We start from the raw sequence: 23,412 nt of genomic DNA, 5'->3' as shown, positions 1-23,412 counted from the left end.
ATAATATGGTGACCAGAACTGCATGCAGTACTCCAGGGGCGGCCAGTTGCAGGGGAGGACAAGGTTTCTCCCCCTCACCACCTGCCACAGACCTAGTCTAGCAATGATGTCCCTTCGGACTTGGCCAGTATTGGTGTGACTAGGCCACCCATGGTGACGGACATTGAAGTCCCCCATGACATAGAACATGGAACATACAGTGGAGAAGGAGGCCATTCGGCCCATCGAGTCTGCACTGACCCACTTAAGCCCTCACATCCACCCTATCCCCGTAACCCAATAACCCACCTAACCGTTTTTGGTCACTAAGGACAATTTATCATGACCAATCCACCTAACCTGCACGTCTTTGGACTGTGGGTAGAAACCGGAGCACCCGGAGGAAACCCACGCAGACACAGGTAGAACGTGCAGACTCCGCACAGACAGTGACCCAGTGGGGAATTGAACCTGGGACCCTGGCGCTGTGAAGCCACAGTGCTATCCACTTGTGCTACCGTGCTGCCCTAAATGATACATGACACCATGAGATTTCATGGGTCTAGAGTGATTGTTGAGGACTCCCAGGACAATACCCTCCTTATTGTATGCCACTATGCCAGCACCTTTGGTAGGTCTGCCCTGCTGGTGGAACAGGACATATCTACATATGGAGAGTGTCTGGGGCATTGGCTGAGCACAAAATTTGATTCCGTGAGTAATGCTACTTTGGGACAGCTCTCCCAATTTTGGTACAAACTCCTGGATGTTAATAAGGAGGACTTTGCAGGATTGACAAAGACTCTGCCCGTCTGGTGTCATTCCTTTTCAACTTTGTGCTGGTTTAATACAACGGAGTGGTTTGCTGGGCCACTGCGGAGGGAGTTAACCATATTTGCAGTGGGTCTGGAGTCATGTGTGGTCAAGGCCAGATTTCCTTTCCTAAAAGACATTAGTGAATCAGGTGGCTTTTTAAAAAAAAAATGACAATCAACAATGGTTTCAAGGTCACCATTACAGAAACCAGCTTTCAATTCCACATTTAGAAATGGAATTCAAATTCCGCCAGCTGCCTTGGTGGGATTTGAACTTCTTGTTCCCAGACCATTAGGTTGAACTTCTAGTCCAGTGGCATTACTACTATGCCACCACCTCCCCTCAAATGCAGTACTACTTGTAGGCCCCCTGTCCTCATTGAAAGCTCAATATTGGCTCGTCTGACATGCAGAAGGACAACGACTGAGGGTGCATGGGAAGGCCACCCCCTCAATGTCAATACACCAACCTGACTTGGACATACGATCACTATTGCTAGGTCAAACTCCTGGAACTCTCCATTTAACACAATGGGAGCACCTTTATGGACTACAGCAGTTAAGAAAAAGGCTCACCACCACCTTAATAAGCAAGTCAGAATGGATGGGGAATAAATGCCAGCCTTCCCAGCACCCCAGTTCACTAGAGAAAACACCAATTGCATATTTATGTCCACATTTTCTGGCCCACATGCCATATTTCAAAATTCAACATTTCACAGCCCATTTACTGATTTAACTCATCGAAACTTCAAATCCTTTGTTGGGTTTGCGTTTTTACATTTCTTGCAAATTTGAAAAGCTTCCAGCAGATTTCAGTAGCCAGGCTATTTAGGTAGACCAGAAAGTTTGAGCGCACGTCCACAGCTGTGGACACTGCAACTCTTGCATCACCAGTATGACTGGATGTCCTTGGAATCATGTAAATTGAATCCTGCTGACACAACCCCCATCTCCAAGCCTGAAACAACAGGTCCAAGTGTTTTAAATTTGACAGAGATTGGATCACTCCCAAAATGAATAGTAATTGTAATATCAGATGCCAGTCACAAGATAAATTAGAGTCAAGGAAGGTCATTTGCCCACCTTTATTCAATCATCACAGTGATGTGACAGCTCCCTCAATAGAGCATCCAGTTGCTGTTTGAATTATTCTAAGGATTCGGCCCTCATTAGTGTTTTGGAGAGTCGACTCCATATAGTTTTGTGTCAAGAAAAGCTACTCAATATTAACCCCAAATTTGCCTTTTGTGGAAGTTGTGACTCTTTGTACAAATCCTGCAATTTAACTTCAATTACTAAATCCCCTGTTTCCTGCCATTTAAGTTTTACTATCTTACGTACACAAGGCCATTACCCAAATGGACCTTTGTATGATTGAAATGCTCAATTGTCTGCAGTGTCTATTCTGACCAGATTGATTGCCCCAATCACCAACTTCAATGTCAACACAGCAGCTTAGTCTTGCCAACCAAACCACAGCTATGCCCATTCTTCTCACATCCCTTGTACGATGCCAGGGGTAAACAATGTTTTGGCAATGTATCCACGTTACCAGTAAATAATCCAGAGAACAAGTTCAAATCCCAATATTTCAGGTCAAGACTGAATTCAACTCATTTTATAAATTCTGGAATTAAGAAGTTGGCCTTGGTAACAGCGATCGTAACACAGTCATTACAATTATTGTCATTAAAACCCAATTGGTTCGCTAATGCCTTTTACAGGAGGGAACCTGCTGTTTTTACCTGGTCTGATTTACAAGACTTTGTCCCACAATAATGTGGTTGTATTTCAACTGCCCCCAAACAAATCCAGCAAGTTCTGCTATATCAAACAAACAGCCATCAGGGAAACTAAATCAGTAATAAATACCAGCCTTGCCAGCGACGGCCACATTTTCAAAATTTACATAAATAGAGCCACATCACCAGTGTAACAAACCGTTCACGTCATTGGAGAATCTCAAATTATCCACAAGCTCAACACCAAGTCCCCGAGGGAGTTGATTAAGCATTGCTGCCCAGTTAAACACAAGTTCCCTACCTGTTTTCTCTTGGTATTGAAGCCAGATTGCCTGCCGACTTGCAAATGCTAAAGCTACAGAAAGCTCTTCACTTTCAGTTAATTATTTAAATAGCAAGATAAGACCAAGATACAAACGGGGAGAAATATTTCCATATCTCCAACTTTTCGGCTGCAAGGTAGATTAGCTGCACTTCTAGCAACAACAGGCTTGTTGTGGGAGGTAACAGGAAACTGTACAGCTTAAAGAAATAAAACACTTTGTGAAACAAGAGAACACAGCAACAAAAGGCGAAAGTTTTTTTTTTGTAAAGAGGGGAGGGGAAGCTATAGCTTGCACGGCCTATTCTCACACAAGAGGAACTCCCTTCCAATATAATCATTTAAACTGGGGCCGATTCAAAGATCCACAGAGCACAAGTAACTGGGGCTTTACAATGCACTGAACAGATCATACTTAAGCACTCGGTTCAAATCCATTCTGGTTACCATGTCACAAACGCTCAACATAAAAGAGAGGGTGTTGAGCAGAGGAACTAGACGGATCCAAAGAACACCAGGATGAGCTAGAAGAGAATAGTGACAAAGTTCTAAAGGACAGTCTGCTGGACAAGTGGCATGTAAAATTTAAGTTCGACAAGTGCAAAATGATATATTTTGGTAGGAAGAATGGAGAGGATGTGAATTATGGAGATGCAGAAGCACAGCGACCTAGGGATATATTTGCACAAATCATTGAAGGTGACAGCAGATCGAGAAAGTGATCAATAAAGCACATGGTATCCCGGGTTTCATTAATAGGATCATAAAACAGTATAAAACCAAGAAAGTTATTACAAACCTCGATAAAACATTGGTTTGACCTTGCATCAAATTCTAGGCATCAGACTTTAGGAAGGATATTTGGCAGAGAGGGTGCAGTAAAGATTCAGAAGAATCATTCAAGGGATGGAGGGACTTTGAATAGATAGAGAAGCTGGGACTGTTCTCAGAAAAAAGATTAAGGGGGAAGATTTGAGAGAAGTATTCAAAATCATGAGGTATCAGGACAGAGCAGGTATGAATAAAGAACCAGATAGCTTTGGTTTAAAGGCAATTAGCAAAAGCAACATGAGGAAAACATTTTTATGCAGCAGGTGGTAGGATCTAGAATGTTCCAAGAACATGGAGGAAACAGATTCAAAACATGGCTTCCAAGAGCTTGGGATGATTATCTGAAGAGGAAGCTTGCAGAGTTACAGTGGAGTGGGATTAGGTGAATAGCTCTTGCAAAGGGCCGGCAGACATGTACAGAATCACCTTCTGTGCTGTAATTATTCTATAATTCTAAGAGGTTCAAGAAATTCCAGCAATTTAGCCCGTAGGAAAGGCCACAAAAATGAGGAATTGGGAAGTAAATAAAATACTAACACAAAAAGTAAAATACTGAGAACACTGGAAACCTGAAATGAAGATAGGAAATTATGAAAGCACAACAGGTCTGGGTGGCACAGTGGTTAGCACTGCCGCCTCACAGCAATGAGGACCTGGGTTCGATCCCGGCCCTGGGACACTGTCTGTGGGCACATTCTCTCAGTGTATGCATGGGTCTCACCCCCACAACCCAAAAAGATGCGCAGGGTAGGTGAATTGGCCACGCTAAATTGAAGAAAAAAAGAATTGGAGACTTTTAGAAAAAAAGAAAGCACAAGAGGTCAGGCAGCAGCTGTGTGAGAGAGAGAGAAAAGGTTTCAGGCTGTGACCTTTCATCAGAAATAAAATTAGAAATAGGATAGGTTTAAATGGAAAGGAAGTGGTGAGTAGCAGAACAAAAGAGAACATTTGTGATAGGGTGTGGGTCAGAGAGATTAAATGATGGAAGGTTTCCATCACGGGCAGCACGGTAGCATTGTGGATAGCACAAATGCTTCACAGCTCCAGGGTCCAAGGTTCGATTCCAGCTTGGATCACTGTCTGTGCGGAGTCTGCACATCCTCCCCGTGTGTGCGTGGGTTTCCTCCGGGTGCTCCGGTTTCCTCCCACAGTCCAAAGATGTGCAGGTTAGGTGGATTGCCCATGATAAATTGCCCTTGGTGTCCAAAATTGCCCTTAGTGTTGGGTGGGGTTACTGGGTTATGGGGATAAGGTGGAGGTGTTGACCTTGGTAGGGTGCTCTTTCCAAGAGCCGGTGCAGACTCGATGGGCCGAATGGCCTCCTTCTGCACTGTAAATTGTGTGTGTGTGTTTCATGGTACTAAAGGCAAATGGAGTGGTAATAGGACAAGAAAAAAAATGTGCCTACAGGAGGTGGGAAGGCAGGATAGCAGTTGTCTGAATGCAAAGTAATTCAGTAAGAAACCAACATTAATGATAAACAAAACAGACAGGGATTTAAAAAAATAAAAATTTGGAGTACCCAATTATTTTTTTCCCCAATTAAGAGGCAATTTAGCATGGCCAATCCACCTGCCCTGCACATCTTTGGGTTGTGGGGGTGAAACCCATGCAGACATGGGAGAATATGCAAATTGCACATGGACAGTCACCCGGGGCTGGGATCGAACCCAGTGCTATCCACTGCGTCATCATGCCACCCTAATATGATGGGTTATGATGCAAAATAGTTGCATCATATACACCTCGTGTGAGGGAGCGGCCACGGCGCCGTTACCAGGGCCCCCAGGCTTGTATCCCCACAGGACGCTCTCTCCATCCGTTTCCATGCTGCCCCCTCCCCCTCCATCACCCACTTACGCACCATCGACACGTTGGCCGCCCAGTAGTACCCCGAGAGGTTGGGCAACGCCAGCCCCCCCCCCATCTCTACTCCGCTCCAAGAAGACCCTCTTCACCCTCGGGGTGCCATGCGCCCAAACAAATCCCATGATGCTGCTGGTCACCCTTTTAAAAAAGGCCCTAGGGATAAAGATGGGCAAGCACTGGAAGAGGAACAAGAACCTTGGGAGAACCATCATTTTGACGGATTGCACTCTGCCCGCCAGCGATAGCGGCACCATGTCCCACCTTTTAAATTCCTCCTCCATCTGTTCCACTAGTCTGGTGAAGTTAAGCTTATGAAGAGCCCCCCAACTCCTGGCCACCTGCACCCCCAGGTACCTGAAACTCTTCACTGCCCTCCTGAAGGGGAGCCTCCCAATTCCCTCCTCCTGATCTCCCGGGTGCACTACAAATACCTCGCTCTTTCCTAAGTTCAGCTTATAGCCCGAGAAGCCCCCAAATTCCGCTAACAGCTCCATCACCCCCGGCATTCCCCCCTCTGGGTCCGCCACATATAACAGCAGGTCGTCCGCATACAGCGATACCCGGTGCTCCTCCCCACCCCGCACCAGACCCCTCCACTTCCCTGACTCCCTCAACGCCATGGCCAGCGGTTCAATCGCCAGTGCAAAGAGCAGGGGGGACGGGACACCCCTGCCTGGTCCCACGATAAAGCCTAAAATACTCCGATCTCCTTCCATTTGTGACTACACTCGCCATCGGCGCCGCGTAAAGCAGCCTCACCCATTTGATGAATCCCTCCCCAAATCCAAACCTCTCCAGCACCTCCCACAGGTACCCCCACTCAACTCCATCAAACGCTTTCTCTGCGTCCAGCGCCACCACTATCTCCGCCTCCCCCTCCACTGCCGGCATCATGATAACATTCAGCAGTCTCCGCACATTCTTGTTGAGCTGCCGCCCCTTGACAAATCCTGTCTGATCTTCATGAATTACCTCTGGCACACAATCCTCTATCCTGGTAGCCAGGATCTTCGCCAGCAACTTAGCGTTTACGTTAAGGAGCGAGATAGGCCTATATGATCCGCACTGCAAGGGGTCCTTATCCCGTTTTAGGATCAAAGAGATCAGTGCCCGCGACATCGTCGGGGGCAAAGCCCCCCCCTCCCACGCCTCATTGAAAGTTCGCACCAGCAGGGGACCCACCAGGTCCGCATATTTTTTGTAAAATTCTGCCGGGAACCCGTCCAGCCCCGGGGCCTTACCTGACTGCATTTGCCCGATCCCCCTGACTAGCTCCTCCAACTCTATCGGCGCCTCCAGCCCCTCTACCAGCCTCTCTTGAACCCTTGGGAAACATAGCCTGTTCATGAAGCTCTCCATCCCCTCTTTCCCCCTCGGAGGTTCCAACCGGTACAATCCCTCGTAAAAGTCCCTAAAGACCCCGTTTACTTCTGTCCCTTTCTGCTCTACATTTCCACCCCCATCCTTCACTCCCCCAATTTCCCTAGCCGCATCTCGCCTATGGAGCTGATGCGCCAACATCCTGCTCTCGAGCTCATTTTCAGCCTCTCTCTTTGACAGAAGATTTAGAGGGGAGATTAGAGGAAAGAAAATTCACCCAGAAGGTGGGAAGAATCTGGAACTCACTGCCTGAAAGGGTGATTGAGGTAGGAACCCTCAACATTTAAGCATGGAGATGGGCACTTGAAACACCATAGCAGACAAAGCTATAGACCATGGACCAAGTGCTGGAAAATGAGATTAGAATAGATGGATGCTTGATAGCTCACGCAGACGTGGGCCAAAGGGCCTTTTTCTGAGCTGTCGGACTCTGGAGTTTAAAAAAAATAAATTTAGAATGCCCAATTATTTTTTTTCCACATTTAAGGGGCAATTTAGTGTGGCCAATCCTCCTAACCTGCACATCTTTTGGGTTGTGGGGGGCGAAACCCACGCAAACACGGGGAGAATGTGCAAACTCCACAGTGACCATATGACTCAATGACTTGAGTTTGGAGATTCTCTCAGTTTCTCCTTTAAAAGGTGATTAACTTGGCTTTGCAAGTTCCTAAATATCACTTGTTTTCTACAGTCTCCCTGGAATGGTTGTTTGTCTATCAGTGGATGCAGCTCAAAGGAATGAAGTTAAACGAAACAAAGTGTAATGCTTAGCTCAGTGAATCAGAAAACTATGGCACAGGAGGAGGCCCTTAGTTCATGGTGTGTTTGCTACCAAAACAACAAGCTTTCCAGCCTAATCCTACTTCCCAGCTCTTGATTTATTGTCCTTTAGAATTCGCACTGCAAAGTGCCATACATACTTTTCATGAGGATTTCTATCTCTACCACTCACTATACTCGGGGTGAAAAGAATCCCTTCGTGCCCCTCTAATCCTTCCACCAATTTAAATCTATGTCCCAGATTATTGAGCCCTCGGCTAAGGAAAATAATGTGGATAGGAAGGGCCTATTCCCGGAGCCCTTCGATACTTTTAATTCATTCTTGGTTTATGAATATCACTTGTAAAGCCAGAGTTTTGTGCTCCTCCCCTAACTGCCCTCAAGAAGGTGGTGGTGTGCTGCTTCTTGAACTGTTTTAATACAAGTGGTGTAGTCCAATGTTTTGAGGGAGAGTGCCAGGATTTTAACCCAGTGACAGTGCTATAGTTTCAAGTCAGGATGGTGTGTGGCTCAGGAAAATTTGCAGGGTTGATGTTCCTGTGAAATTACACTTTCCCTTGTTTTCTTTGCCAGGTTAAAGTCCAACAGGTTTATTTCAAATCACTCGCTTTCGGAGTACTGCTCCTTCCTCCTTCACCCGAGGAAGGAGCAGTACTCCGAAAGCTAGTGATTTGAAACAAACCTGTTGGACTTTAACCTGGTGTTGTAAGACTTCTGACTATGCTCACCCTACTCCAACTCTGGCATCTCCACATCCTTTTCTTTAGAAGAGGAAAGGCAGCCCCAGCCTATCCAATTTTCCTCATGGCTAAATTTCTCCATTCCTGCCAACATACTCAGATCTCTTTACCCTCTCGATGTTTATTGTACCCATCCAGTAAACAGATCTGGTCTTATGGCCTAACCAATGTTTCATACAGTTTTGGCATAAACTTATCCAACATTGTGCCTCAGCTAAAGAAACATTTAGATGAGCACTTGAAATACCATAGCGTACACGGCTGTGGACGCAAGTGTTGAAAAATTAGATTAGAATAGGTGGGTGCTTGTTGGCCAGTACAGACACGATGGGCCGAAAGGCCTCTTGCTATGCTGTAAAACTATGACTCTATGAAAGCATCCCATATACCTTTTTAACCACCTTATCTACCCTTCGTGCCATCTTCAGGGAACTGGTGGACATGGATTCCCTCTGTTCCCCAACACTTTTCAACACATTAGTTGAGCCAAACCTGAAAGCTCAACTGAATGATTCATAAGACTGCAGCTGAGAGCAACCACAATCTGAATTGCTGTTTGTTTGCAAAACTAACAAGTCAGGCTTACTTTCATTGTAATGCAGGCACTCAACAGCAGCAACAATTCATACAATGTCATAGAAGGTCAGCAAGATAACAGCTCCACCCCACACCAGAGTAGCAACAGCCCTGCATGAAAGGTTCCACTCTGAAACAGCACAGCAGAGTAACACATTGAGCTGCACTCCACACGATGACAGCACAGCAGCAGATCCCCACAACAATGCTGCCCAAACCACTGGCCTGTTATGATCAGCTAACTCTGTGGAAGGAAACATGCGACTTTCTAATCCGCAGACTTAGTTGTGACCAAAGCGTTCATCTTAATAAGACATGTACCATAGATTCCAAATGGCCATATTTAAAATCAGATTTTCAAATACCAACTTGCTATGAACAAATCTACTGACGATGTCACGCAAACCCTTTGCTGCACAGCTTTGTAAATAGAGGTAAACGGGCAAAACAATTAACACTAGTACAATTTGAAAAATTGTTGAAAGTACTTCAAAAAGACAGGGCCTGAGGGCAACATGTGGGTCCACAGGTTGCAGTTTGGATAGCCCAGCTCCATCAATGGATGGTTAGAAACTCCAAAGCCGCTGCTAACTGGGTGAAAATGTGCTTCCGTCATTGCAGATTCCCTGATGCGCCAAATGGCCTCTCTCTGTGCTGCAATTATTCTATGATCAAGGGCTCAGAGTTACTGTACATACCATTTGTGCTGCATGGTCAATGCCAAATACATCATGCAAAAGAAAAGCTCAACATTGATGACGATGATGTAGTTGAGAGTCTGAGAGACTATGTGCAGGGTCTCCCATATTCCAGGTCACACTTAAACATGCATTACTAAAACAGCAAAGGATCTAACTGGCCTGTTCTCTCAAGTCGACTGAGCTAGAAAGCACAGTCTCTAAACCTCAGCTGTCCTTGGGAGAGCAGTGCAGTGGCTCCATATTGGTCACCTACTCATACCAACATGACTGTACTTCAGATCTGTGGCCCACCAAAATCAGTCCCAGGACATGCTTTGCCACCTATCCAAATGTGCTTTCAGGGCTCCTCACTGCCAACCATTAGAGCAACACACAAAGCAGAGTGCACGAGTGAGCCCAAGTCTAGAGCAAGTCTTTGCCTTTCTCGAAAACAATTCTAGAACAAGTATGAAGAGAAAGACTTGCAACCATGGGTGGAAAGAGGGCAGAATGTCAACAGGTCTGACCGAAATGCTGAAGAAAAGCTTAAACACTAGGAATGACAGGAGGTTACAACCTACAGACAGTTTTAAAATGGGACACTCTTGATTCAATCTCGTGTGACTGGAAGTGAAACAATCTTTAAAAAGCATAGCAGCATAATGTCCCCTATCTACCTAAAGGGTGGTATTGCAGAGACAAGCTTAAAAATTTCATCAGCACAGAGCAACTGCGAACAAAAATCAATTACCATCTAGCTATCCTTACAAATATACGAGGTGTCATATTCACAGTTGTGGAATTTAGAAATTTAAATTACAAAGTTTGGGTTGAAAAGGATGGAACTAAACTGAATGAGCACAGCAAGAGCTGGGAGTAGTAGATGTATCCCTTCCATTTGCCAGACAACATGGGGGAGAAAGCTAATAAAATAACCAAAAGCTAATAAAATAACCAAAAGTTAGTAAAATACTAAAATGCTGGAGCGTCACATTGAAAGGACAGCTCCTCTGACACTGCAGCTGTCCCTCAGCATTGCATTGGTGTGTCAGCTTGGCTCGAGTGCTCAAATCATGGTTTGGATGGCACCGTCAACATTCTGACCTTAGTGAATGCACCAGAGATTGCTAACAGATCAAACAACAAAGTAGTAATCAACTATGGGATTTTGTGGTCAGTCTGGAAACAGTGGAGCTACTAAATGAACAACCACAAATCATAGATTATCATAGAATTTACAGTGCAGGAGGCCGCCATTCGGCCCATCGAATGGACCACATGTTCAAACAAAAATACAGACTGAAGGTAAGATTTATCTGCATCAATCATGTACTTGCCTCAAAACAGGTGAAGTCCTCAAACTCCTCTGTGCATGGCAACACGTCATCTTCATTCCCAAATCCAGCATCGTAGTTCTGGCTATCAGAATCTGCAGGAACGCAAGCATAAATATTACTGGGGGGGAATTCCAAAGGATAATACAAATAATTTTAAAAGGTGGAGATTAATCAACGATTTTTTTTTCTCAAGTTATGCCAGGCACTTGGTTTGATGCAGGTAAACTTTAGAAATTATTATTATTATTTTTTTTTAAAAAAAGAGTATCCAATTCATTTTTTTTTCCCAATTAAGGGGTAATTTAGCATGGCCAATCCACCTACTCTGCACATCTTTTTGGTTGTGGGGACGAATCTTACGCAAACACGGGGATAACGTGCAAACTCCACACGGACAGTGACCCAAAGCCGGGTTCGAACCTCGGGCTTCGACGCCACGAGGCAACCATGCTAACCACTTGCGCCACCGTGCTGCCCTGGGATTAATCAAAGATAGGCAGCATGGATTAAAGGAACGGTCTTGTATGATGAACTTGGTTGATCTTTTTTAGGAGGTATAATATAGTCTATGTGGGGTTTAACAGGGTGCCACATGGCAGACTGGCCAAAATGTGAAATTCTTGCTGAATACAAGGGCTTAGTGGTAGCAAGTAACCGGCAATGGATAAGAAGTGTTTTTAGTTCATGAAGGCTGTTCTGTAGATCTCAAGAACTACATTACCGCGGTCATGCATGATATTTATCAATGATTCAGACTCAAGCATATGGGGCATGATTCAAAGGTTTTCAGATAATGTAAAAATTGGTTATGTGGTTCATAGCAAGGAAGAAAGCTGGCCAGGTGGCAGAAAAATGAAAAGTAGAATTCAATCTGTAGAAGTAACGTATGTGTCAGGGGCAAACAATGCAAGGGTACACCATAAAGTAAGATAGTGAGAAGCAGAGGGGAACAGAGACCTTGGGATCTAAATCCACATATCCCTGATAAGATGATTACAAAGGGCAAACATGGGAACTTTTCTTTATATTCTACACTTTGGATTGGAGGTTTTCTTAGAAAGGCATTGGATGCTAGTTAGGTTGCAGCAGGAGTACGGTGTACAGCTCTGGCCATTGCATTGTAGAGAACAATCCTTCCTGTTAAAAAAAAATGATGATGTGGAGGAGGTTCAAGAGGATGTTCCATGAATGGAAAGTCTTAACTGTGGGGAAAGATTGGATAGTCTGGGGTTGCTTTCGCTGGAACGGAGAAGGCTGAGCAAGAGGTAAATGGAAATTATGATGGGCCCAGATAAAGGGGATATGAAGAACTCATTTCCCTTCAGAGGGTGCACAGTGGTCAAACACTGCTGCCTCAGGTCCAGGATTCAAATCCGACCTTGGATGACTGTGGAGTTTGCGCGGACTCCCAGTGTCTGCATGGGTTTCTTCCGGGTGCTCCGGTGGTTTCCTCCAGAGTCCAAAGATATGCAGATTAACTGAGGTTATGGGGATTGGGTGGGGGAAGTGGGCCTAGATAGGGTGCTTTTTCGCAGGGTTGGTGCAGGCCCGAATGGCCTCTTTCTGCACTGTAGGGTTATTATGGAATAACCACCAGGGGGCATAGATTTAAATAATTGGTAGTAGGACAAGGTGAAAGTTGAGGAGCAACACTTTAATACTGTTCCAGACCATTTGGTCGAGGCATAAACCCTCATTGCATTTAAAAGCTTGGTTGAAGCAGAAACCCTCATTGCATTTTAAAGCACTTGATGGAAGGATTGGTTGGATAACTCTTTTGGCCAGCACAGCATGGTGGGCCAAAGGGCTCCCTTCCGTGTCATAATGTTTTTAAAATGTTTATACGAAGTCTTGAGGTTTTATCACACATGGGTAGATGTATGCCTTATACAGGTACACGTGCACACAAAACACAAGACTTCACCAGTTTGATGTCTGTTTGAGCCATAAGGCTGATAACGTTTTGGGTGCGAGAGTTGGGCGTACCTGCAGATATGGGTAATGACTCCAAGCTGTTTAACATCCAAACATTCTTGGGTCATATTTCCCTCCAGCTAAACACTAGAAAGACTGAAACCATCATTCTGTGGATGTGCCACAAACTCTGCACCCTAGTCAACGGTTCCATTCTCCTCTTTGGTCTCAGGCTAAACCATATTATTTGTAATCTTATTGACCCTACATGGATCTATTTCCAACTCTGCAACATCACCCACCCATGTGCTTTTCTGCTGCTGAAACCATCATCCATACTTCTATCACCTGTGGACTCAAAACTATTCCAATGTTCTTCTGGCCACCTCTCGACCCTTAGCTTCAACTCATCCAAAATTATGCACCACGTTAAACCCCCCCCCCCCACCCCACCCCCCCCCCCCCATCCCCAAGTCATCCAACATTAGCCTACATTGGCATTCAATCTGCCAATTCTTCAAGTTCTACAATTCTGATTCTTGCATTTAAAATTCATTCATCTCATCAACACCCACCAGCAGCATTTAAATTCATCCATGGTCTCCTCTTGATCGCTGCAATCTTCTCAAACCCTACACAACAGCTCACACGCTACCAACCCTTTGGTCTGGTGGATCCACCTTTCACCTCAACATCGGAAGCAATGCCTTCAGCTGCCATTGCCCCAAGCTCTGGAATTTCCTCCCTAAAATCATAAATCCTTCATTTTTGGCTTAGCATCCCATTTTGTGGCCTCTAAACAGCGAGGGATGTTTATGTTAAAATAACTTTCCATAACTGAAAGCCATTGATGTTACATAGAGCACAGAGTAAACATTGGTTAGGTCACAGTTGAGGCACTATATGCTGCAATGGGGGTACCGATTCTAGAAAAGACATTAAAAGGCAGTGTGCACAGTGTAGATAGACAATTACGATCTTCTCGAAACAAGCTTATAGTGTGCTTGACAGGGCAAATGTTTCCTTTATGGGGAATATAGAACTGGGGGCATGGCTTCAGAGGAGGGTTGTTCATAGAAGACAGATTAGGATAATTTCATCTTGAAGGGTCATGAATCTTTGGAATTGGGCGACATGTGGCACAGTGGTTCGCACTTGGACTGCGGTGCTGAGGACCCGGGTTTGAATCCCGGCCCTGGGTCACTGTCTGTGTGGAGTTTGCACATTCTCCCCATGTCTGCGTGGGTTTCACCCCCACAACCCAAAGATGTGCAGGTTAGGTGGATTGGCCATGCTAAATTGCCCCTTCATTGGAGAAAAAAAAATAATTGGGTACGCTATAAATTTATAAAATAAAAAAAAATAAATGAATCTTTGGAATCTTCTACCAGGAGAGAGAGCCATGGAAGGGAGCCATTGAATAATATATTCAAAACTAGAGTTTGACAAACATTTGAACCACAGGGGAGGCAAAGTTTTTTTTAAATTTAGAGTTCCCAATTAATGTTTTCCAATTAAGGGGCAATTTAACGTGGCCAATCCTAGCCTGCACATCTTTGGGTTGTGGGGGCGAAACCCATGCAAACACGGGGAGAACGTGCAAACTCCACACGGACAGTGGCCTAGAGCCAGGATTGAACCTGAGACCTCGGCACCGTGAGGCATCAGGGCTGACCCACTGTGCCACCGAGCTGCCCTAGGGGAGGCAAAGTTTATGGGGAATAGGCAGGAAAGTGGTATTGAGGCCAAGACCAGATCAGCCATGTCCTTTTTTTTAAAAAAAAGCAAAACAGGCTCCAATTTCATATGTTATGATGCCAGGGCTAGGAAATTACAGTCAGGAGGCAAATACTACCACTTCCATCGAACACGAGGTCAGAGGAAACAGAGTAAACACCTTAAAAATTATGAATATTATTATTATTAATACTGCAATGGAGGACAGGAAGAGACCATTTTTTCCATGTGGGTCCACGACTGTTGAGCTCTCTACCTTCTACCGTTTTATTCCCTCCACCAACATGCCCCTACCCCATCACCAATCACTGGCAGTGACACATGTTCCACACCCTTGTCCTCCAAACCGCCCTTTCCCATGAGCCTCTGCATACGCTAATTATGCCCCAAATCAATCATCAGCCAACCAGAAAAAGACAAAAACTGTAATATAGATACATTTTAAAGGAAAAAGTCATGGGGAGGAGAAAGACAGGAGAATATTGTTTAGTTCACTTTGACAAAGAGCTAGTACAGACACAATGGACTGCATGGTATGCAGTGTACCATTTGGCAGATTCAGGGTGCTTTTGTGGAAGTGGGGGAGCAATCTGTTTAGTTAAATTCTGTTACAGCAACTGAGGAAGCAGTGCCCCTCGCCAGGAAGAGGACATTTGGAGCTAGAGCACAGTTTAATTGCCTCAGTGCACTGCTATGATCATTAAAATGCAGGGAAATGTGATTTTCTTTTTTAAAAAAAGGTCTATTGTCACTAAATTGGGTGAAGATGTCAACACCAATCAGATCACTATAAACAAGAGCTCCATTAACAACCTTAACGCATAGAAAATCAGTCAGGGAATGATGAATATGAATTTAGACCGAGGAACCTATTGAACTGGAACAAAAACAAGAGCTGGAAAATAATTCAGCCACAAAGGATTTTAATAAAATAATCAGACACTTGGGAAGCCTCTTGTGACCGGTTCTCAAGTTTCAGAATTGATTCTTCTCCCAGCAAAAACGTCTCTCACCTTATAAACACAAAACAAAACGCCTTGTGGCGCAGGAGCAAATGACAATGTGCCAAACAATGCTTCAAAAGGGCTGACATTCAGTGACTCCTATGGAAGGAAGTATGTGCAAAAAGGTCTCCTGCTCACCGCAATGTTCAAAATGAAGCTTCAGGTCACAAGGGAAATTTGTCTGTTTATGGAAGCTACAATTCCTGTAGTTCAGGCTGGGAGAGATCTTAGAAGCTTAATCTGGAGCAGCCAACCAAAATATTCACTGAGATAAACCTGGAATATTTCAATGCAAGATATTCCAACAGGCAAATTTGAAGGAAGGCAATTTACTGCAAAGTCAGACTAAAAGCTGGTAATATATCCTCACTCTGCAAAGTTCACAAAAGCATTTGAAATGAGAAGCAATCAGTTGCTTCAGTTGGTTGCACTCTCACCCGAATCCAAAGGATGTGGGTTCAGCCCCACTCCAGGCTTGAACCATCATAGAAGTTACAGCGCACAAGGAGGCCATTTGGCCCATTGAGTCTACACCAGCCCTTGGAAAGAGCATCCTAACCAAGCTCACACCTCCAACCCAGTAACCCCACCCAACCTTTTTGGACACTAAGGGCAACATAGCATGGCCAATCCACCTAACTTGCACATCTTTGTACGGTGGGAGGAAACCGGAGCACCCGGAGGAAACCCAAGCAGACACGGGGAGAGCGGCAAACTCCGCACAGATAGTGACCCAGGCCAGGAATCGAACCTGGGACCCTGGAGCTAGGCCAACACTTCAGTGCCAACACTTAAGGAGAGATCATTCTTTGGCCGGTACAGTTTGTTTCTGCAAAATGCTCTTGGTTAGTGTTAAGATCCAATTGAAGCTAGGCAGTGTTCTCCCAGTGCTTTGGCCAACACCTGTCCCTCAACCACCACTATTGGAAACAGAGAATTGATTTCATTTGGTGGGACTTGGCTGAGCAATGACTTCATTTTATTTTAGAAAATATTTATGGAGGCATTTATAATTTTAATAATGTTTAACAAAGAAAAACACAACAATATAACCAACAACTCTTCTCTCTGCCCCCCCCCCCACCCCCCAAACATCAGTCAACATGACTTACATAAACCGCGCCACCTTCCCCAGCCACCCATCCGTTGGTTGCCCTGCCCTCACTTGTCTCTCCATGCCTCCCCTTTTTACCCCCCTCCCCCCTGCTGACAGCTTCGTTTTTCCTCAAAGTCGATGAATGGCTGCCACCTCCAAGCAAACCCCTACAACGAGCCCCTTAAGGCAAATTTGATGTTCTTAAGTCTGAGAAACCTAGCCATGTCACTAACCCATACCCTAATTTTGGGGGTTCAGAGTCCCTCCAGCTTAGTAAGATCAGTCTCCGGGCCATCAGGGAGGCAACAGCCAGGATACCGGCCTCTCAGGTCTTTCGACACACCAAAGATCGCCACCTCTGGACTCGGCACCACCCTCACTTGTAAGACCTTTGTCATGACGTCAGCAAATCCCTGCCAGAAACCACTCAGCCTCGGACATGCCCAAAACATATGGACGCGGTTCGCAGGACCACCCCCCCTCCCACTCCGTCAGCTCCTTATAGATCTCAGGACCTTCCCCTGTCCTACTCCTGTTCTTGACACCATCTTATCCTGCTGTCCCCAGTGCAGCAAGGTCGAAACCTGCCTCTGCACAAAATCCCTCACTTGTAAATACCGGAACCCATTCCCACCTGGCAACTCAAACGTCTCTTCCAGCTCGGTAAACCATCATCAGTAAAAAGATCCGCAAGTCTCTCGATCCCTGCACGCTGCCAAAACCCCCAGACCAGACCATCCCAGCCCCCCCCCCCCCCCCCGGAGAAAACCGGTCATCATCACATATCGGTGTCCACACCCTCAGGACTGCCACTACTACCGGGTTTGTGGAGTACCGAGCCGGCGAGAATGGCAGAGGTGCCATTAACAATGCCCCCAGCAATTAATTCATTTTAAAGTAATCGATTGCTTCATGGACCTCTGAGAAATACGATATGGCACTGAAAAAATTCCTTTTATTACATGCCAACAATTTGTTTTGTAGCAGCTTGGGTCAATGTGGGACAGAATCCCATGGTTCAGAAGTGGTTCTCCTAGCCAACACTTCTAGGGCCTTCACTTATGTGGCATCTCCAGGGCAGCACGATGGCACAGTGGTTAGCACTGCTGCTTCACAGCACTGAGGATCTGGGTTTGATCCCGGCCCTGCGTTACTGTCCATGTGGAGTTTGCAAATTCTCCCAGTGTTTGCAAAGGTCTCACCCCCAACAACCCAAAGATGTGCAGGCTAGGTGGATTGGACAAGCTAAATTGCCCCATAATTGGGGGGGGGAAAAAAAATATGTGGCATCTCCTCCAATATATCAGACCCTTGCCATTTAACTTTATATTTAGGACAACGTTTAAGCTGTTGCTTAGGTTAACTACCCCAGAATCATAAGTGCAACACCCTGGGCAGCAGGGTAGCATGGTGGTTGGGTTACGGGTATATGGTGGATACGTGGGTTTGAGTAGGGTGATCATGAGCTCGGCAACAACTTGAGGGCCGCAGGGCTCTGTTCTGTTGCTGTACTGGTTCTATGTTCCTATTAATTGTCTCGGAAATTTGTCTGTACCACATCAAATTACTTGCACACCATATCAGTGACCGTCACACTGTGTACGCAGCAATGGAAAGGTTTGATAATGAAAAGGGAAATATATGTTTAAATAAACTGAAGAGGGGAATTCAGTAGAGTCAACTTTCTCTCCACCACACGTCCACACTGGCTGCATCTCCCAATGTTGGTGATCTTTTAAACCCTAACCCTTTTAATAAAATACCAGGATCCATATCTTCACCAAAACTAATGCAGTTCTCCTTGGGCCATATCTTACTGGCTTCCCACATGCCGCCCTTGAAATTTTTCAATAGTTTAAAAAAAAATTTAGTGTGCCCAATTTCTTTTTTCCAACTAAGGGGCAATTTGCGTGACCAATCCACATACCTGCACATCTTTGGGTTGTGGGGGTGAAACCCATGCAGACACAGTGAGAATGTACAAACTCCACACAGACGACAGCGACCCAGGGAGGGAGCGAAGCCGGGTCCTCAGTGCCGTAGGTAGCAGTGCCAACCACTGCGCCACCCTTCTTCCATTAGTTTTGGGGATATATTGTTTACAGACAAAAAGACTAACAGAGGTGAAAACAGCAATTTTGTGTGTAAATTGGGAAGGCAAATTGGTTGGATTTGTACGGAAAGAGGGTGCAAGAGTAAAGATATCCAGGTTCTATAGGTGCAGTCTCAATCAAGCCCTTTTGGTGTGTATAGTTTAGCCTCCTTTTCTAAGGAGGGATATACTTTGCTTACATGGGTTCATTGGATTGATTCTTCGAATGGGAGGGCTGTCATAGGAAGGATGTAACAAAATGGGTGGGATTCTCCGACCCCCCCGCCGGGTCGGGGAATCGCCGGGAGTCGGCGTGAATCCCATCCCCGCCGGCCGCCGAATTCTTCGGCTCTACAAAAGTCGGCGAGGCGCGAGTCGCGCCGCCCGCCCCGGAAAATGGCGGGGACCGGCGCGACTCAATGGGCCCAGGGGCTGCCCAAAGTCCCGCTGGTTTTCTACCAGTCCCGCCAGCGTGGATCAGATAAGGTCCCTTACCGGCGGGACATGGCAGCATGGGCCGGCTCAGGGTCCTGGGGGGGCGTGGGGCGATCTGGCCCCGGAGGGCGCCCCCATGGTGGCATGAACCACGATCGGGGCTCACTGATCGGCGGGCGGGCCTGTGCCGTGAGAGCACTCTTTTACTACGCGTCGGCCGTGTCAGCCTCCGCGATGGCCGACGCATAGGTGACCCCCGCCCTGCGCATGCACGGGGATGGCGTCAGCAACTGCTGACGCCTCTTGCCGGCCGGTGGAGTCCCTTCGGCCCCGGCTGGCGTGGCGCCAAAGGCCTTCCATGCTGGCCGGCGGGGTGCAAACCTCTCCGGCGCCGGCCTAGCCCCTGAAGGTGCTGAGGATTCCGCACCTTCAGGGCGGGCCGACGCCAGAGTGGTTCACGCCACTCCGTTCCGCTGGACCTAAAACAAAGACATAATAAAAAGAGGTGCTAGAAATACTCAGTAGGTCTGGCAGCATCTGTGGAGAGACAAACCGAGTTATGGTTTCAGGCTTGCAATTTATCATCAGAATTGGGGAAAGTTAGCGATGTAATAGGTTTTGACCAAGTGGGAGGGAATGGTGTGGGAAGCAGGAAAAAGGAGAGAGTTTGTGGTAGGGTGGAAGGCAGGAGAAATTAATTTAGTTTCGCAGTGCAAGGCCAAAGGAAATGATAGCAGAACAAGTAAAGAAACAAAATGTGTCCAGAGATGTGAATGGTAGAATAGCTGCTATCCAAACACAAAGTAAAGGAATTGATAAAAACCAGAGAAAAATACCAAACCAGCAAACAAGCATGAAATATAATGGCAGCAGAGGTTATAATTTAAAATTGTTGAACTCTATGTTGAATCCAGAAGGCTGAAGTTAGTTCGGGTGCCGTTCCTCGAGTTGGTGTTCAGCTTGCTTTTTATTTCTCTTTTAAAAATACATTTAGAGTACCCAATTCTTTTTTTTTCCCCAATTAAGGGGCAATTTAGCGTGACCATTTCCCCTACCCTGAACATCTTTTTGGATTGTGAGGGTGAGATCCACGCAGACACTGGGAGAATGTGCAGACTCCATATAGTGGAGTGACCTGGGCCGGGGTCAAACCCGGGTTCTCTGTGCCGTGAGACAACAGTGCTAACCACAGTGCCACCGTGTGCAGACCTGAAATATTAACTTTGCATTGAAAGAACCAGTTCTGCTGAATATTTCTAGCATTTTCTCCATTTCAGGTTTCCAGCATCCACAAAATTTATATTTTGTTTTGTTGATGCAACAAAATTTTGTTGATGTTGGACTGTGGGAGAAAACTGGGGCACTCAGAAGAAACCCCGCAGACATGGGGAGAACATGCAATCTCCACACAGTCACCCAAGGCCAGAATTGAACCTGGGTGGCAATGGAGAGAGAGTGCAAAACGAGGCAGAGGGATCTGGGTGATCTGATACATGGAATAATAAGTTGGTAAACGGGTACAGCAAGTGATGCGGAAGAGAAATGGAATATGGTAATTTATTGTAAGGGGAGTTGAATATAAAAGTCGGATGGTATGTTGCTACAATGATACACTGCATTAGTGAGACCACATCTGAGTATGGTGCACCGTTTTGGGTGGGGAGTGTCTGACCCCTATGAGGGATTGGGGAAGGGGGGCATACCCATGAGTTGGTGAGTTCCCATCAGGTGGGTGGGGTGGTGCAGCAGGGCTTGTAGGTGTAGGGGGCTTTCCATGGGGGTCAATGTGAGTCTGCAGTTGCTACCCAGGAGTTAGAAGCGGTTTTAATTATTTTTGCTTCTCTTTGATGTAACCCAATCTAAGTCCTCGGGCATTTGCGATTTAGTTGCATTTTCAAATAATTTCCAGTGAATGACAGTTGCCTAGGGCAAGTTTGCACTTCCATGTAATTGTTGTGTAAATTTTACCTGTGAACTTTCAGGGGTTCCCTAGAGCATCTTTAGGATCTCTTGCCCCCGCTCCCCAAATGATATCCTGGAGCTCGGGAGTTATGGCCCATAACTCTCCCACCCCAGTGCAGAAGGAGGCCATTCAGCCCATCAAGTCTGCACTGGCCTTGGAAAGAGCACTCTACTTAGGCCTACACTTGCACCCTAGCCCCGTAACTCAGCCTAACCTTTTGGTCACTAAGGGCAATTTAGCATGGCAAATCTACCTAATCTGCACTTTTTTTTGGATAGTGGGAGGAAAACGGATTACCCAGAGGAAACCCACGCAGACATGGAGAGAAAGTGCAAACTCCACACGACAGACAGTCACCCGAGGCTGGAATTGAACCTGGGACGCTGGAGAGGCAGCAGTGCTAACAACTGTGTCACCGTGCCGCTCCATCATCCCCAATTCTGTGTCCACCATCCCCAATCCAATGCCCAGGATATACACCAACAGGTTGTTTCCCCAGCTGGAGAGTTTGGAACGAGTGACAACCATGGAATAAGGATTCAGCCATTTTAAACCATGAAAAATCTCTCGGATATTGAGATTTCATTGAATATGGAGACTCTTTGGAATGCTATACTCAAATGCCGTGGTTGCTCAGTAAGTATGGGGTGGTTAGCATTGATCAGGAACTGAACTGAGCCAGACATACAAATACTGTGGCGACGAGGAGGTCAGAGGCTGAGAATTCTGCAATCAACTCACCTTCTATGTCTCTAACAAGGCACAATTCAGGAGAGAAATCAAATAATCACCCACTTGCCTGGACAAGTGGATCTCCAACAACGCTCGAAAAACTCAACATCAATAACAATGAGCATCATCTACAGGATGCACAGCAGGAACTCAAAGCTCCTTGGCAGCACCTTCCAAACCCAAGACCACTACCATTTAGAAGGACACGGGCAGCTGATGCATGGGAACAACCTGGAGGTTCCCCCAAAAGTCACTCACTACCCTGACTTGGAAATATATCACTGTTCCTTCACGGTCACTGGGTCAAAATCCTGGAACTCCCTCTCCAACAGTGCTGTGGGGTGTACCTACACCACGGGAATACAGTGGTTCAAGACAACAATTCACCATCATCTTCAAGGGCAATTAGGGATCGGAAACAAATGCTGGTCTAGCTAGCAATGCCCGCATCCCATGAAAGAACAATAAAGAAACACATTTTTGATGACCAAGGGAATCAAGAGATGTGGAAATAGGATGTGGAAAGTGAGTTCCTGTAGAAGTTCAGCCATGTTGGACTGGCAGAGCTGTCTTAAGAATGTATTTGGCTTGTTATTTCACACTCCCTGGAATTCAATCCTTGCAAAATTAACTGTTACTAACTAAATCAAATATTAGATCTGTACTGTAACAAAAAGCAATATTGGGAACAATGCCTTGTCCAGAGGTCAACCCAGCACAATTTGTCCCAGGAACCGGTCAGCCCTCAGCAACCACCAGATTGAGGAGATACATGTCCTTATTGGGAGGTGTGCAGATTCACTCGATAATGTTATTTAACTTCTGGAGAAGGCAGTATGTAGGGATGGGGATAATGAAGAGATAAATTTTTAAATAGGGACCGATATAGGGGAGTTATAAACCATAGGAAATTATAAATTGAATGGAGGAGGTGGAGATTTTAAAAAAGTATAAGCTTTAGGAAAATAATTTCATTTATACACTTGGCAAATTTAATTTGCATACTACACAACTTCTAATTTACTCCCTCATGTGCCCTTGCACTTTGAGCATCTTTTTGTTTTATGTTTGCTCAGCAAACATTCCAAGGGGAAAACAAAGCAGGGACAATGCAAGTTTAAAAGGCTGGTACCATTACCCTCTTGGCGTGGATCTCCCTACCCTCACACCAAGATACACTGCACTCTGACAACCATTAACCACAATACAGTGGAATGTGTTTAGGCAGCTAGATTTACAATGTACCGTACAGCCTACATACCAAACTATTAGTGCATGCAGCAGCCTGAATGTTAAGCCTTGTAATCAGCCTCTCAGTGCACATTGCTTTGATGTTCAAAACAGGGACTAGTTTCTTAATAACGGCAACTACATGCACAACAATA

General features: G+C 45.8%; 1 protein-coding gene across 1 annotated transcript in view; it reads right to left on the bottom strand.

Annotated features, from left to right (window-relative positions):
• The window catches only part of rab11fip3 (RAB11 family interacting protein 3 (class II)), a 129,513-nt gene that overhangs the window by 53,694 nt on the left and 52,407 nt on the right, over positions 1-23,412 (bottom strand). The window contains exon 3 of the mRNA XM_038819587.1: positions 11,055-11,146. Within this exon, the coding sequence (XP_038675515.1) occupies positions 11,055-11,146 (92 nt within the window). The remainder of the gene's footprint in view (positions 1-11,054; positions 11,147-23,412) is intronic.

The sequence above is a fragment of the Scyliorhinus canicula genome, chromosome 15 (assembly GCF_902713615.1).
Source record: "Scyliorhinus canicula chromosome 15, sScyCan1.1, whole genome shotgun sequence".
NCBI classification, from domain to species: domain Eukaryota; kingdom Metazoa; phylum Chordata; class Chondrichthyes; order Carcharhiniformes; family Scyliorhinidae; genus Scyliorhinus; species Scyliorhinus canicula.
Note: the sequence above shows the minus strand (reverse complement) of the source record. Positions and strands in the feature narration are given on the sequence as shown.